The 14776-nt window shown below is 39.8% G+C and overlaps 1 protein-coding gene across 4 annotated transcripts in view; it reads right to left on the reverse strand.

The window, feature by feature from the left end:
- dock4b (dedicator of cytokinesis 4b) overlaps positions 1-14776 on the reverse strand; it is a 138418-nt gene that overhangs the window by 87843 nt on the left and 35799 nt on the right. For all 4 annotated transcript variants that reach the window (XM_040035136.1, XM_040035135.1, XM_040035137.1 and 1 more), the window contains exons 2-7: positions 14127-14210; positions 10563-10603; positions 8459-8514; positions 8250-8346; positions 7521-7669; positions 4268-4352 (exon numbers count right to left, since the gene is read on the reverse strand). In XM_040035136.1, coding sequence (XP_039891070.1) covers positions 4268-4352; positions 7521-7669; positions 8250-8346; positions 8459-8514; positions 10563-10603; positions 14127-14210 — 512 coding nt within the window. The remainder of the gene's footprint in view (positions 1-4267; positions 4353-7520; positions 7670-8249; positions 8347-8458; positions 8515-10562; positions 10604-14126; positions 14211-14776) is intronic.

The following is a 14776-nucleotide window of genomic DNA, read 5'->3' on the forward strand; positions in this document are numbered from 1 at the left end:
ACTAGACACAAAGCATAGACATGACATGCTGGCAGCCTGACTGGCAACACACAATGGTGTGGTCAACAAGGAGAGGCTGAGAGGTAGCTGAACAGAGAACGAGAACATGACCGTGTGTGTGCCAGCCAAACTGTCCTACAGACTGTCAAACGACAAGGAAATTCTAGAGGAGACAGGTCAAACTGAGGCCGCAAATTTGTAGCTGTTCTTTCTGTCCCTTTCTACATTAATGTTTAAGCCTCCTTTCATCCCTCTTTTAAACTTGAGGATTAAAGTCATGCAGGAAGTTAAAGATCTGTATGAAGGCTTGTCTCTCTTTAGTGATAAGCTGAACCATAAGAAGAAATATTACAACCACATGTCCAGGGCAAAGAGCTGAGCTATGATCTATTACTACAGAGGGAGCTTCCACTGTTAATGAAGTCATCACTGGGGGATCTAAACTCGGGTCTTCTCTGCTCACGCTCTGAGCTCAGTCCCAGAGGAAAACAATGGAAAGCCTAAAGCTGATTAGTCTTTGCTCTACACATGACTCGCATGAGCTAATTAGACATAAAGGGGTTTTTTTCTCACTTTAAAGCTACAACCAAATACAATGCTTCAACAAGTGTCTGTTTAAAGGATTTAAGTCCAATAAAAATCTAGTCCTCCATCTCCACAAATATTTCGTTTTGATGCATTTTTGTCGTATGGTTTTACAAAGTAGGGGTTTTTCTTTCCCCTAATCTGACAAAAAGAGAAAATTGTTGATTCACTATGCTGTTCTTCACTAATTCTTCAGGGAAGCATATGTTTTCAGGCTGCTATATACGCTTTTCCAGACAGTCACTAATACAGGGTTTCTCCTGGCACACACTAAAGTAGCTGTGAATGTACCCCAGAGGAAAATCATCAGGAAATGATTTAGTCATCCTTGGGGAAGGATATAACGCTTTTGAAGACTTTTTCAAATGGCCAGCAATAAGAAGAAAATGTATGTATTTCTGTTATGTGCAGTAACACAGACTGAAGTATCAAATAATACTTATAGGCACAGCTACCCAACCGCAAAGGCCCATTCTGAGCCAGGAAACTACTACCTGAGGTACTGCTGCCTGTGAATAATCACTATTACCATATGTAGATGTTGTACCTTCTTTGTTAAAGGGAAAAATGGGAAAAAAGAATATTATATTTGAGGTTTTTTTCCTTGTAGATGTATTATTTTATTATCAGAAAATACAGAGCTGGGTTTTTTTCTCATAAATCCATAAGCTTGGAATTTTTGCTAGGAATACCACCACCTTCTATGACCCTGTAATTACTTTTCCTTTGTTTTTTTTAAATAGGCTTAAATTGGCATGCATATACCATGTTTACATTTACAGTGTTGTTTCTCATTATATAGAATGAGAAGGCTTTATGAGATGGCATTAAGGCATTTACAGGCATACATAAAATCTCTTTTTAATCCACTGTCGTTGCTTGTTTTCATTCTCACTCAGCAGATATCACACAATTCCTTGAAACAATGCAGCAGTTAAGCCACATTTTCCTACAGTAATACCGCACTGGCACTTCAGCACACACACACAGGCAAACACGCACACAAGTACACACAGAGACACCGCATAATCCCCATGTCAATTTAATTAAGCCACGCCGCAGAAGCACCGACAGAAACAAAGACGCGGTTCTCACAAACAAAGATCTCACGGGGAAATATTGATGTAATTTGGGCTCATTGAGATATTGCATCTTGGTGTGAGGGTTCCTTGCGTATTTTCGTAAGTGGATGGCGGCGGTGAATGCCTGCCCTTTTATCTCGACCCAGTATGGAGAAATGGTAGTCGCTTGTTTATTTTATACACCGTTTAATAGAGGTGGAGAAAGCTTTCTTTGTGCTTTTCCTGCTTTTGTTTTGACAACAACAAAAAAAAAATAACAGATGGATTAAGAGCTTCAATTACCCTTGCGAAGAAAGAGCCGACACAGAGTGTGTGTGCGTGTGTGTGTGATACAATTCCCCCCACACCATACGAGGGCAGAGAAGTGGTTGCCATGGTAGCAGCGATTGGGGCTTGGAGAAAGTGGGAAGGAGAGGCAGGGAGCAAACAGTAGGGAAAGGAAGGAGAGAAATACAGAAGCAGATGGATGAGGGGGAAAAGAAAAAAAAAAAAATCGGTCCATCAAGTGTACCTCATGCGAGGATGAGAGTGGTATCAGTAACTCGCTGAGCTTACTCTAAATTTGTTTTGCCAAATGCTGGTTCTAAGGGTCAAGCATGGACTTCCAATCCCAAAGCTTTAGCCCACACCGAGACGTGTTCAAGGTTCTCGGAGAAAGCGCATCTGTTAACAGCTCAGTAAAATGCAGAGAAACATGTGGAAAAAAGCTCAAAAAAGGTTATTAAATACTATGAGCGAAATCCTTCAGCATCCTTTACAGCAGTCCTATAACCGTTAGGGATCAGTGCCATTGATTTTTTATATAAGCTGCTCTTCAATTTCAAACTGGACCATGGCCCTGTTGTGCCTTTCCTTCTTCTCTCTCACACACATACACTTTCCCAGCGGTGTATGCTCATATTAACTGTGCTAAAGTCAAAGAAATGTTGCTCTACTTCCAACCATTTATAACCTGCAGCATAGACATGGTGGAGAGATCCAGCTCTGTGACTCCAATTAGCATCAATCTGCCTTTGTTGGGACACCTCTCAGTCAAAGCAGATATGAACCTAACTCCAGTACTCAGATGGAGTTATTAAGAGTGTTTAAAAAAAAAAAAAAAAAAAAAACTTCAGTAGAGCTGTTACAAAAGGAAGAACTTACCCAGGGAGATAATTACTATTTTCTGTACCAGACTAAAAACATGTTTTTCAGTGTTGTAACATCACCCATTTTAACTCTCTAGTCGATGCTGACTGACTCGCTTATGGTGCAAACCTTGAGTGGCCACTGGGGGAATTGCAGACTTGTCACTTAAGCGTTTACTTAATTATTCAGCTCCGGATGTTGCCACTTAGTACCAGCTTGAGACTCCATAATCAGCTCCAGCAGTTGCATCATAGTCGGATGGTAATGCAGCCAACCCTGATGAGACTCTCCCTGTGCTACCTTTGGTATTTCATAGCAGCAAGAGTTTTCTACTTTTATCAATTTCTAGCACATTTCCATCATGTATTTTGTACAGGTACAAATACAGGTTCACACAGACTGAAACACTAGTCCACTGTTAGGTCCCACAGTAAGATGGTACTTTTAACAGATCATCCTGCATCTTCATCATTTTCTGCCAATTTCTGTCCCAAAAACCCAGACTCTGGCATCTACATGTACAAATGGATCTAAGAAACTGGCATGTCCAATAAGGAGTGGTAGATTATGCTTCTCAGCCTGGTGTTTTCAGAAACTGCACATAAGTGAAGTGAGAAGCAGTACCCACGAGCACCAATTTCTGTTTGAGGAAGCTAGGCGAGCCAATCAGAACCCCATCATCCTTTTTTTTGAAGCGGGGGCTTAAAGAGACGGATGCGAAAGCAGCTACTTTTACACAATGAACTGAAAAGTTCCTCAGAAAATTGAGGTGTCAATTTTGTAAAGTCAAAAAAATATGAAACTGGAAGTGAGTATAGCAGGTCCATAATGTCTGCTGTGCCAAGGTAGCAAGGTATTATGCGGGCAGCTAGTTCATACACGGCCTCTGCTATCTATCTGACAACATCTGTCAGCTTAGAGAAAGAAGCTGACAGATGTTGTCAGTGATAGACAGTTCCTTAAATCCACTTAGAGGTTGGCAAGATCAAACCAAGTACAATATACTCAGAGGTCAGACATGTTTTGGTTGTTTGCCATCTGTTGTATAAAGTTACCCTTGGCATCAAATGACAGTTCCTATTAGAAAGTGGATAGATTGTGTACAATACAACAGTAACCCTAAATAGATCTGTATCATTGTCTACATCCTGTATCCAGCCTAAGCAACTGGCTCTAAATTGTAAATACACTGGACATTAAAAAGGCAAATAACACAGGAACTCTAAGGCCACCAATCCAAACTCCTGCCATCGATGTCACTGTCATTCAGTGTCACTGTCCACTCTGCAGGGCAACGACCTCCCAGCAGAGCATTGCTTTCTTTACTTTGTGTGTCTTGTGAGCTGTGTTGAATATAGAGATTTTATTGTACTCTTTCCAAGATGAATCTAGAAGAGACCAGCTCCTTTACGCATCTGCACTCTGGATGGGATCTTAATCTGAGAACAGGGAAGAACTGTGTGGACGCTTACCAGTCTGTAAAGCTCTGTGACACTGATTTCATCGGGGTCCACCATACTAAACTCTCGCCTCGGGACCAGGTCCAAGCCAAGCTGTCTGAAACACAAAGTCACAGAGAGTATTAATACACTGAAGCTGCAAAATACATACAGATAACACAGTACATGGATTGCAATTGAGTGTTAATTAAGATGCTACTTTATAGCTGCACTGAGCATCAACAACAAAGCGAACAGACCCACAAACACTCAAAGCACAGCTGTCACATCACCCGTCAGTCGCCTAAATACATTTGACAGCTCCTCTGTGGAGCAGATGAAAGAAAAAAATCCTCTCCCTTTAGCCCCCTGCTATGCCTACTGTCCTCTTTATCCTCTTCCCTGTCCTCCATCATTTAACCTTGCCTGTTCCTCTACATTCTTGTTGTTCCATAAACACTAACTCTTACATGCTCCCATCCTCCTGGTCGGTGGTATTAGTGGACCAAAACAGCACACTTCAGTGTGTCTCCTTTTCGGCAATAAGAGAGACAGGCCAGGTCAACCATACAGCAGCGAGGGATGCTCATCGCTGGGGAGGGATGTGAAGCATGTGCGTGTGTTTGAAGAAGGCCCACAGCAGGGAAATGAAGGAGAGCGAAGGGTAAAGGACAGACAGAAAGAGAGAGGGACACGAGTTGTGAGGATTTCTTTTTTTGTCCCTCTCTCTCTCTCTCCATTGCACCCCCACAGCACAGAGAGGATGGAAAGAAGAAAGCAAAGTGAAAGGAAGGATGGAGAGAGTGCTGTCTGTGTGGGAAAGAGATTGTACTGAGTGAAGAGTATGCCTACAGGGAGGGTAGGTGACAACAAAAGGCAGAAGAAAAAGGAAAGTTGAAAAGAAGAGTGAGAGGCTGAGGAAGAAGGAGGGACGTTAGAAAGCTGCAAGAAGCTCCAGGAAAGAAGCAGAGAAAGAAATGAGAGATGAAACTCTTATTTCCAAATGCAGTTTCCTTCAAGTTTTAGATGAGTAGCACCGCTTATAATGGAAAAGCCAGCTTGTCATGGTGGCTTCACAGATTTTACTGTGTGTCAGTAACTAAAAATACTCCTCATAATTCTCAAAGTATAGTGAGGTTTTTTTTAGACTGATTACACAACCTTGCCTGCAGTAAAAAAAACAAAAAAAACAACAAAAAAACTTTCTTTAAAACTTTAAACTCTGCAGGTTCTCCCTCACAGTCCACATAAAGTTTGATTTATCTCATTCATTTATTTTGTGGAAGACTGTCATACTGCACTGCAGTTATGCAACCGAGAGCAGAGGTTGGAAAGAATTATATTCAAAGAAGTGCCAAGCTTTTCAAGTCAGCTGCTGAAAAGGATTTCTGTGCTGATGGAACATCAAGCAAACTGAACTACGAACGCACTGACTGGATTTGCCAGATCTGCCTCATTACAATATTAAGTACTAGAATATTGGCAACTGCGAGAGCAATCCTCGTTAAAGTTAAAATTCAGTGTTTTTTCTATCAGTCTGAAAACTAATAGTTTTCGGCATCACAAGAATCAGTGGCAAGCTCAAAAAGGGAGAGAAAAAAATCATCTTCACTCTTGATAGGTGATTTACAGGAAATCTACGCTGTAACCTCTCATTTAACCTTTCTTCCTTTTGCATTCCTGGGTCCCCACTCTTTGTTGTCATCAGTTTTGGATCTATTTTCTTTTCTTTAAATATTCAATTATATGTCACTCAGGCTTTTCCACTTCTTCGTACATTCCCTCAGCCCATTTTGGTAGTTTCAGCCATCTCCCTTCAGGAATCGCTGACATTTGGGAATCCTTATATTTATCATATTGAAACAGGGATTGTTTATTGATTATTTAGAAACTGGCAAAAAGGCACAGAAGTAGTAGTACTGAACGGGCCAGTGACATCAGTTGCAGTCCTTTTTTTGCTTTTTACTACGGGATGGCATTGCATATGAAACATCAGGACACAACCACATGGTAATTAATGCCTCAATTACGCCAATTATAATTATAATAATTATGCAGCTGGAAACACTGTAACCTTTTACATAACCTGACGTGCACCTCCAGTGAAATATATCTACACGCCAGGTCGACACAACACGACGCAATGGCTTGATTGGTGTGGAAGTTTGTGGTGTGGGATTCCTATTAAGTCGTAAGTTAGGATGTCAATTTCCCTTCTAACTCCGGTTTAACGCGTAACCAAACACAAGCATAAATGTGGGCTACAGCCTAGGTTACGTCGTAGGCTCTGCAAAAGCTACCCTCAGAAGTTCAAATCAGGCACAAGGAGACAGCTGTTCATTCTTTATAGCAAGTTCATATAGTTTTTAGCCTGTTAGATCCAGTTCAAACGGGCATCATATTCAATCTTTAATATCCTCACTTCATTGATGCACTTTGCTATCCAAGCTAACATGCATTAGCTGAGTTTAAATATGGTCACATCCACTTTCAAGATAAGATAACAGCCAAAATGTCAAACTTAAGGCTTAAACTTAACTTAATTATTTTCTACTGTGGATCTAGTCATTTTACAAATGGGAAAAAGAACGCCCACTGATGCTGGATTTATATCAGTATTGAAATATATCCAGTGAGTTACTCATATCTGTATTGGATTAGGGCATCCTTAGGGCATCCAGAAACTATGCCCAACAACCTCATTTAGGCCAAAAACCCCCCTTGCCATTTTTTTGCTTCATATCCTTAACACTACAGATAAGGCTGCTGAGTTAATAATATAAGCTCCCTGTTCCCTCTGTGGAAATTTGTACTTTGAACTATTAGAGAGGAGCTTTTTTCCTTTAATTCTGCTGATGCTTCTATTAAATGTGACCTATGCTATAAATAATGAGGTCATCGTATGTATAAGTAGCCCTGTAAACCAAAAAAATTCACTCTTGAATGTCAGAAGCCCCATCCATTTGCTCTCCAAACCTTCTGTTTGTGAGAGGCAGCCAATCAGGAGAAAGCTGGGTTTCAGGAAGGGCTAAAGGAGCTAAACTGGATTGTTTCAGACACAGAGTGACCCAGGGAGCTTCACAAAAGCCCACTATAAGATGAATAAGGATACAATAAGGTAAGCTGGAAATGAGCATAGCAAGCCTAAATCACCTAAAATCAAAATCATCAGTGGTAGAAGCAGTTTAAATAATGAATTATTGGTTCTTGAAAAGGAACAATGCAAACATGTCTGAAAGCCACATGTGGATATTGTAAACCTTCTCACTGCCCTTATTCTACTCACTCGTTGCCCCAATCCAATCTTGCTGTGATGTGCTGCTTGACGTCCCTCAAACGGTCATGAGTGAGGTGGCCAACCAGCACCTGCCTCCTCAGGTCCAAGATTTCATTCATCACGTGCCAAAGCCGGTGGAACAAATCCCCCTCATTTTTCTGGAGGTTTGGAAAAGGGGAGAAAAGAAGAGGGGGGTGGAAAAGAAATGAGAAGAATAGCAGTCAAAGGCAACGAATGAAAGGAAAATTCATAATCAGCTGAAGACAGAATGAGGATGACAGAAGGAAAGGCACAGATAAGGAGATCAAAATATACAGTTGTCTCAACGCTGCCACCCAAAAACATAAGTGAAAACATGAAAAGTGACGGAACGAACATTAGAGAACCAAATCGACACTGAGAAGAAGACAGCGACCCAGAGAGAGAAGACAAGAAGAGCTTAAAATGGATTTGTGCAAATTAGCTTCAGTGTCCTGCTGCTTTTTGCTGCAAATGCATGCACTTTGATCTAGACGTATTCATCAGCTCAATTTAATCAGCACCCCAGATAGTTTAACAGGCCACAAACACAATCAATCCGACTAATGAATGCATATAAAAAAAAAGAAGCTTTGACTGTTTGTGGCTTTCTGAATTACCCAGGGCCAAATGAACTCAAAAATTGCAGTTTCAGTTAAGCAGCAGTGACAACAAATCGATGCAAAGTGTGCACGTGTGGTTATGTGTAAGAGTTCTTACCACATAGAGCTGCTTCCACATGGCACCCCAGTCTCGCAGAGTTGATGTCATCTCTGTGATGACAGAGTCTTCATCAGGGATGACTGTCTCGAATTGCCTACAAACAAACATCAGCACATGAACGAGAATTAAATAACGTAACCTTAAATATAAAACCACAATTTGAACCAACATAGAAAGAAAACCAAAGGAAAGACATGTAACATTACCCTTTGTTCTTGACGTGGGCATTCTTTAAGTGGATGTAGCTGGATGGAAAAATCCCCTTTAGTCAAGAAGATAAACAGGTTAATGAGAATGCTCCGAGAGTCATTTGCTTCCCGTTGTAATTAGCATTTAACGGCGGCGGATGTGAAAACGACGCACATAATCAATACAGGGTTAAGAGTGTTTGTGGAAAAAACAGAGGAAAATGGAGGGAACAGAGGGATAAAGGCAAGCAGCAATGACATTTAGTAGACAAGCAAAGGTTTTAAAAAGCTGTTTGTGTGTGCGCACGTGCTGTTTGACGCTAATAAACTGCAAGATGTCCCCACTGACTTGGGAAAGATCAAAGTAGTAATGCAGTAAATGCAAAACACAAACACACACTTGACTCCTCAGTTGGCTCTTATTATAATATATTATTCTGCACATGAGTTTTTAAAAGTCGTAAAAATATCAGACTGACTGCACGCACCACTCTTCTTTTGTTGGGAAGTTGGGATGTCATCGCCCCCAGTGATATAGTTTGAGTATATCTCAAGTTGAGTTTTGTTTTTTTGGGAAGTGGTGGTAATAAAAAAATGAATCATTATGACTTATGAATCTAATTTCCACAATCTGCGCACAGGTGGTTTTATGGTAGATCATTCATGCGATTGGTGGTGGCTGAAAGTTATTTAACATCTTGTCAGATTTGGATTCATTTATATTCAATTGCACTTAATAATTTAAAAAAGTAGATTAAATTAAAATAGAGAAACAAAGTTCTAGGTTATCTTGATATCATCTCTTGGCATGTATTAAAAAAACCCTCTTTTTTTCCCCTCTTTCTCTAGGTTTGCTTCTGCCCAGTTCCTGAAAAAACAGTCTTGCCATTCAGCACTCATCCTAAAACACCTCCACGTACTTAACCGGGCAGTTATTTTCAGCTTCCTGATGGACATTGAGGGGATGTTGTTGGATGTTGGCTTCATTTTGTTAAATTTTCTGTCAACATGATCCCACACTCTGGGATCTCTGAGGAGTCCAATCCATGACTAATGATGTTCCATTGTGTGTTTTTACTGCATTACTACATGCATTTACTGTATACTGCATTCCACTGAGATTGTTTCTGATGAGGCTTCAGCAAAGAGTAGCTGGATCAATTGAAAGGTTAGACGCATCTCTCAGGTCCTGTGTCACATCTTTGCTGGAATTCTTTCTCGTTCTTAGAGACGTGACTTTCAGTTCTGTTCATCTGCTGTAGCCTTTTTTAGGCCTGTCACTTCTTCTTTTTTCCAGTTTCCTCAAATTCTTTAAGAACACCTGACCGTGTCAAGAAATGCCAAGTATGCAGCTAACAGTTCCATAGTAATCACTTGGGCTTTTTCTTCAACTAAAGAAACAGCAACAACCTAGACGGGCTGTGTTTTTACTCCAGCCTGTTAGCAACCAAGTGACTAAAGATACAGTTTTGTTGTTAAGTTGTTTGTTATTTGCAGACTCAACACTGATTCATCCCTTGGGTTAGGTGCCTTTTTTATGTTTCAGTGATTCATAGATTAGTGACGAGTGGCTCAACAAAAAAACGATTCCTCTTAAGATGGTTAGGTACAAGGACTGGAAGGTGAAAATCAGTGAAAAAGCAGCACCTACAGAAATCCTGGAGAACTATTGCTTAAGTCCACCTTTAAAATGATTTTTATAGCTCAAGACTTCAGCAGCATGTCTGTTCGTAGTGAAAGAGAAACCTCTCCTCCGCTGTTGTTTAAGTGTGCACACAAACAGGTGTTTCCACTTGTCTGAGTAGATCTGGCTGATTATAACTCTGATGTTGGGTGGAGCACTAGAGAAAATCACATAGTGTCACCAAACTATTTGCAGGGCTGCAAAGAGCAATTTTCAAAGTAGGGAACCTGACAAGTCATACGACGAAAAGACAGGTGTTTCTGCTTACATCTGTCATCTCAGCTAGTGAAAGTGCTAGTTTTCGCTAACAATGACAATTCCAAGAGACTCTTTCAATTCAATGCATGACACCAGCTAATACACAGAGAGGGAATCAGGTTTAGTGAGAGCATAAGTAGGCAAGACGAGAAAAACAATATCATGGAAAGGTTTGCTCACCTTCACATTTGGGTTCTTCAGGATGAATCCTCTGTACCATCCTGGAGAGAGAGAGAGAGAGAGAGAGAGAGAGAGAGAGAGAGAGAGAGAGAGAGAGAGAGAGAGAGAGAGAGAGAGAGAGAGAGAGAGAGAGAGAACACTACTTTAATTTTACAGCCGTTACTGTGAATATTACACATTTATATTTTTATGTCTTTCCTGGAGTGCAGAGTGAAAGTGGAAAAGAAAATGAATTACTGTATATCTATTAAGAGCAGAGCAAAGAGATGTATGTGCAAGAAGGAAGTTGTATAGTCCCCTTCCCTTTTACAATATCTCACAACAAAGCCATTAAGCCTGTGGTTTACTAAGTTTCATGTGAAAATGCATACTCGGGTTATCAGTATAGTTTTGACAATATTATTGTCAATGAAAAGACTTCCTCATAAACTTGTTATTATAGGCAAAGCAACAAAACTTCTCTTCTTCCTATTCTGTGACTGGAATCTAAAGCAACCAGAGCACCATTTGGTAAAATGTTTTGAATTCTCACACAACGACTGGGGACAGAACCCTGAATATTTTCACCATTTTTCTGTATCACTCCATTACAAATAATGGGCTGAAGGTGAACTAGCATTTTCCATATACTTTGTTAGGCACTGGATTCTTTGGTTCTATCTGGGCTCAAAGCGCTCTGCAACACCGTTTTTTCAATACTTATACCAGACGCCCTCTTTTCTAATCTTTATCAAAACTGGCATGCATGATATTCATGTCTCTTAAAAGCCAAATAAGCCCTTTAAAAGCCAGTCACCATCACTGCCAGTCAAAATTAAGAGTGGCCACATTCTTAAGAAATTTCATCTATATTTCGCCACACAAGAAGCAAACATGTTTTTCCTATCAGCGCTTACGCTCGTGGTTTTGACGTTTCTGACTATGATCTGACACACTGCTCGGCTTCCTTGTTACTTTGCAGGTATAGATTTTGAGATTTTATGTGTTAAGGCACACCACTCAAAAGCAATGAGGTACAGAGGAATGTATTTCTTAGCAACCCGTGTTTGCAATGACCACAGGTTAATGCACAGCCGAACACAGGAAGAAACCTGCAACACACAAAGCCGCTGAAAAGCACTATAAATATCAGTTTGCCTTGTCATAACAAAGGTTGAAGAAAAAAAAATACAAAGCAAAGACAGGGGAAAAAAACTGTGGTTTAGCATTTGCTCACACTCTACTCTCAGCTCAAGCCAAATTAGTACATACTTGATGCCTTTGCAAATCCCAACACTGATAGAAACAATCTAATACATTCAAATTTGCAGAGGCTTTGAGCTGATGGTCTTTTCCAGACTGACAATTTAAGCTCATTCCAACCATTGTAAGTCCTGCCAGATAAGAGCATTAACTAAATAGTTCAAATGTAAATGTATTAGATTATTATAATCATATTATATTATTTGGTTTTGCCAAAGCATCTGTAACCTAGGCAGTATTTTCTACCTCATTTGTTACAGGAATTCATAGAGTTGTAATTTTTATCTTTGTTTATTAGCAAAGGTTAGGCTGTGTTCTTTGCAAGGCTTAATATCAACAAATCAGGAAATACATCTGCAACAGATTAGTATGTATTAAGTGGTTAATGTTTTTAATCTGTAATACCAACATACAACATAGCATTATTTCAGGGTGGGCACATAAAGACAAGGAATTAACCAAGCTAACATTTTTAAAAAAAAAAATTACAAACACTCAGTAATTTTAGTAATTGTTGCTTGTATCACAACAATTAATACTATAAGCAGACTGTACAATGCTAATTCTGTAGCAGTGTTAAAACCATAACAACCATGTGTTGTTAACATCAGTGTTCCAGTCACCTATTTTGCTAAGTTAGCAAAAAGCTGAAAGAGTAAAAAGCTAACAACAGCAGAGATTCAAGCAGGGGTGATTAAAATAATAGCTTAACATAAAGGTTAACCCTTTAAATAGATTGTCATAATAGCTATAGAAAAATGATATGTCTGAAGATAGAGGATAATGTTTACTGCACTACAAAATAGTTTATAATTAACAGTTAGCGCAAGAAAAAAAAGGATGAAATAGCTTAACGTAATACCCTGAAAAATATAGCTAATGATAGCCTAACTAAAGCTAACCGAAATCTTATGCTAAACGGTTTCTATTTCCTATCTAAAAGTAACATTAAAAATGGTAAAATAGACAAAAAAGAAATTAACGATATTTCACATCAATATTCACTTTTATTTGAACAGAGTAACAAAAAAATGTTCAAATTGAGCTGAAATGAAAAGCTAGGGACATGCTAAGTGGCAAAGTCTAGGAAGGTGCACTTGAGCTTATCTGACAAGGTTGTGGGGGAACGTCTGAAAAAGCAGTGTGGAAAACCATCATTTAGAATCATAGTTTATATAGTGTGCACTCACTGCTGTCAGTAACTTACAAAATAAAGAGCCATCGAAGGACAAAGTCAAAAATCAATTACTGAGGCGGAGAATTTTCAGACAGGAGCCACATTTCAGTAAAGACATGTCCAGCGTGTAAGCTCCTGTGTTTTGAAGTGTCAACAGTATCACCATGAGGCAGGGCCATTAGTCTGCCTCCTCTGCTGTCAGCAGTCTGCCTCTCAGCCTCTGTGCTGCTGGCTGGATTTTGATTTAGTTTTTCCCTTCTGGGCCAAGCATTCCACTGGCTGTGCTATTGTCTACTTCCTTTGAGTCTCTTACCACAATATCACATCCTTCTGGCTGGCAAGTTTCAAGACAGACTGACTTGCTGTCTTTCAGTATGTGTGTGTGTGTTTGCGTGTGTGTCCACCAAACAGGAAGTGTGACAGTTTGTGTCAAGTGCACGCTCCGGAAGAAACATATTTGTGTACGGTTGCTTATTGGTGTTAATGAAAGCGTAGCATTGCTGTGAAATGACTCGACATTGTTCTGGGATTTGAAACGGGGATAGGACAGAAAGGAAAGTGCTGAAAGAAAAAAACAACAACTAAAAACATATTAGCATCCACAGAAAGAGAGAGAGAGTACAAAAAAATCATGTAGAGGAGAAAAGCAGACAGTGTGGGCAGGAAGGCAGGAGGAGCAGCCAGCTTGTGGTGCAGGAAACAGTAGCAAACATGAATTTCCACAGGTCCTCTTCACAGACAACTTGGTGCTCATTTTGTGCACATACCACATCACAACACCCCTCAAGAGGACATGCAACAAGTGTAATGTTGCCCCCATGGGAGCTTTCAGTGTAGGCACATACTGAAACACCCACATGCATGTAGGTTTTTATGCCAAACAATGTGCATGTATCCGAACAGCTTTGTGGTTGCATTTATAAATATTCGGATGACAGTCTGTGCGTGACTCTACTAACTGTTTATGGTTGATTTGGTAAAGGGCTGCTTTTATTTATCTGTTGAATGAAAAAACAGAAGTGTTCCTAACTACTCAAGTTTCAAATTCAGGAGAGGAAATCCGTTTCCTTTCTAAATTTTCTCAGAGCGAGCAGCTAATTTGAATGTAGCCTCCACATAGGAAGTGTATAAAACGAGCACCATACCTTCACATTTCTCCAGGATTTGCACCGTGTCTCCAATTTCCAGCGGGAGGCCATGCTGGACGGTCCCTCTGAAACTGGCCAGCACTGCAGCAAAAGAGGCAGAAGAGTAGAGTTAGAAAGAGAGTGTAGGAAACAAACAGACAAAAAATAATGGGACAACTAAAAAAAAAAAAAAAAAAATGAAAACAACAGAGAGAGAGAGAAGATACGATCAATAATCTGTGTAGGTGAAATAAAATCAAAGCTTATGAAATACCTCTCCATTTCTGCACAAACTCATAACACAAACACTCAAAACAGAGTTACATAAATCCATTCTGTTCCACAGAGGACGTTTTTTTTATTTTTATTTTCAATGACTCGTATTTTAAGGAAAAAACTTTCCACACACAATAGCAAAAACAGAAAAGACTTTTGTACAGAAATGCACTGTTCTTTCTAAGTGCATTTACACTTTTAACACTTTAAATGGCGACGCCTTTGAGGAGAAAAGCCTTACTCTGTTTCTGCCAGTAGCTCATAAGATGAATGGAATGTCAACTAGACAAAGTGTTTTGGTGTTTTTCAAGTGGTTTTTGGATATTAACAATGATAACAGGCATTATACTGAAAAGCTTGCATTCTATGAAGCAATGTAATTTTTCAATAAG

The sequence above is a fragment of the Simochromis diagramma genome, unplaced genomic scaffold, assembly GCF_900408965.1.
Source record: "Simochromis diagramma unplaced genomic scaffold, fSimDia1.1 OVJJ01000816.1, whole genome shotgun sequence".
NCBI lineage: Eukaryota > Metazoa > Chordata > Actinopteri > Cichliformes > Cichlidae > Simochromis > Simochromis diagramma.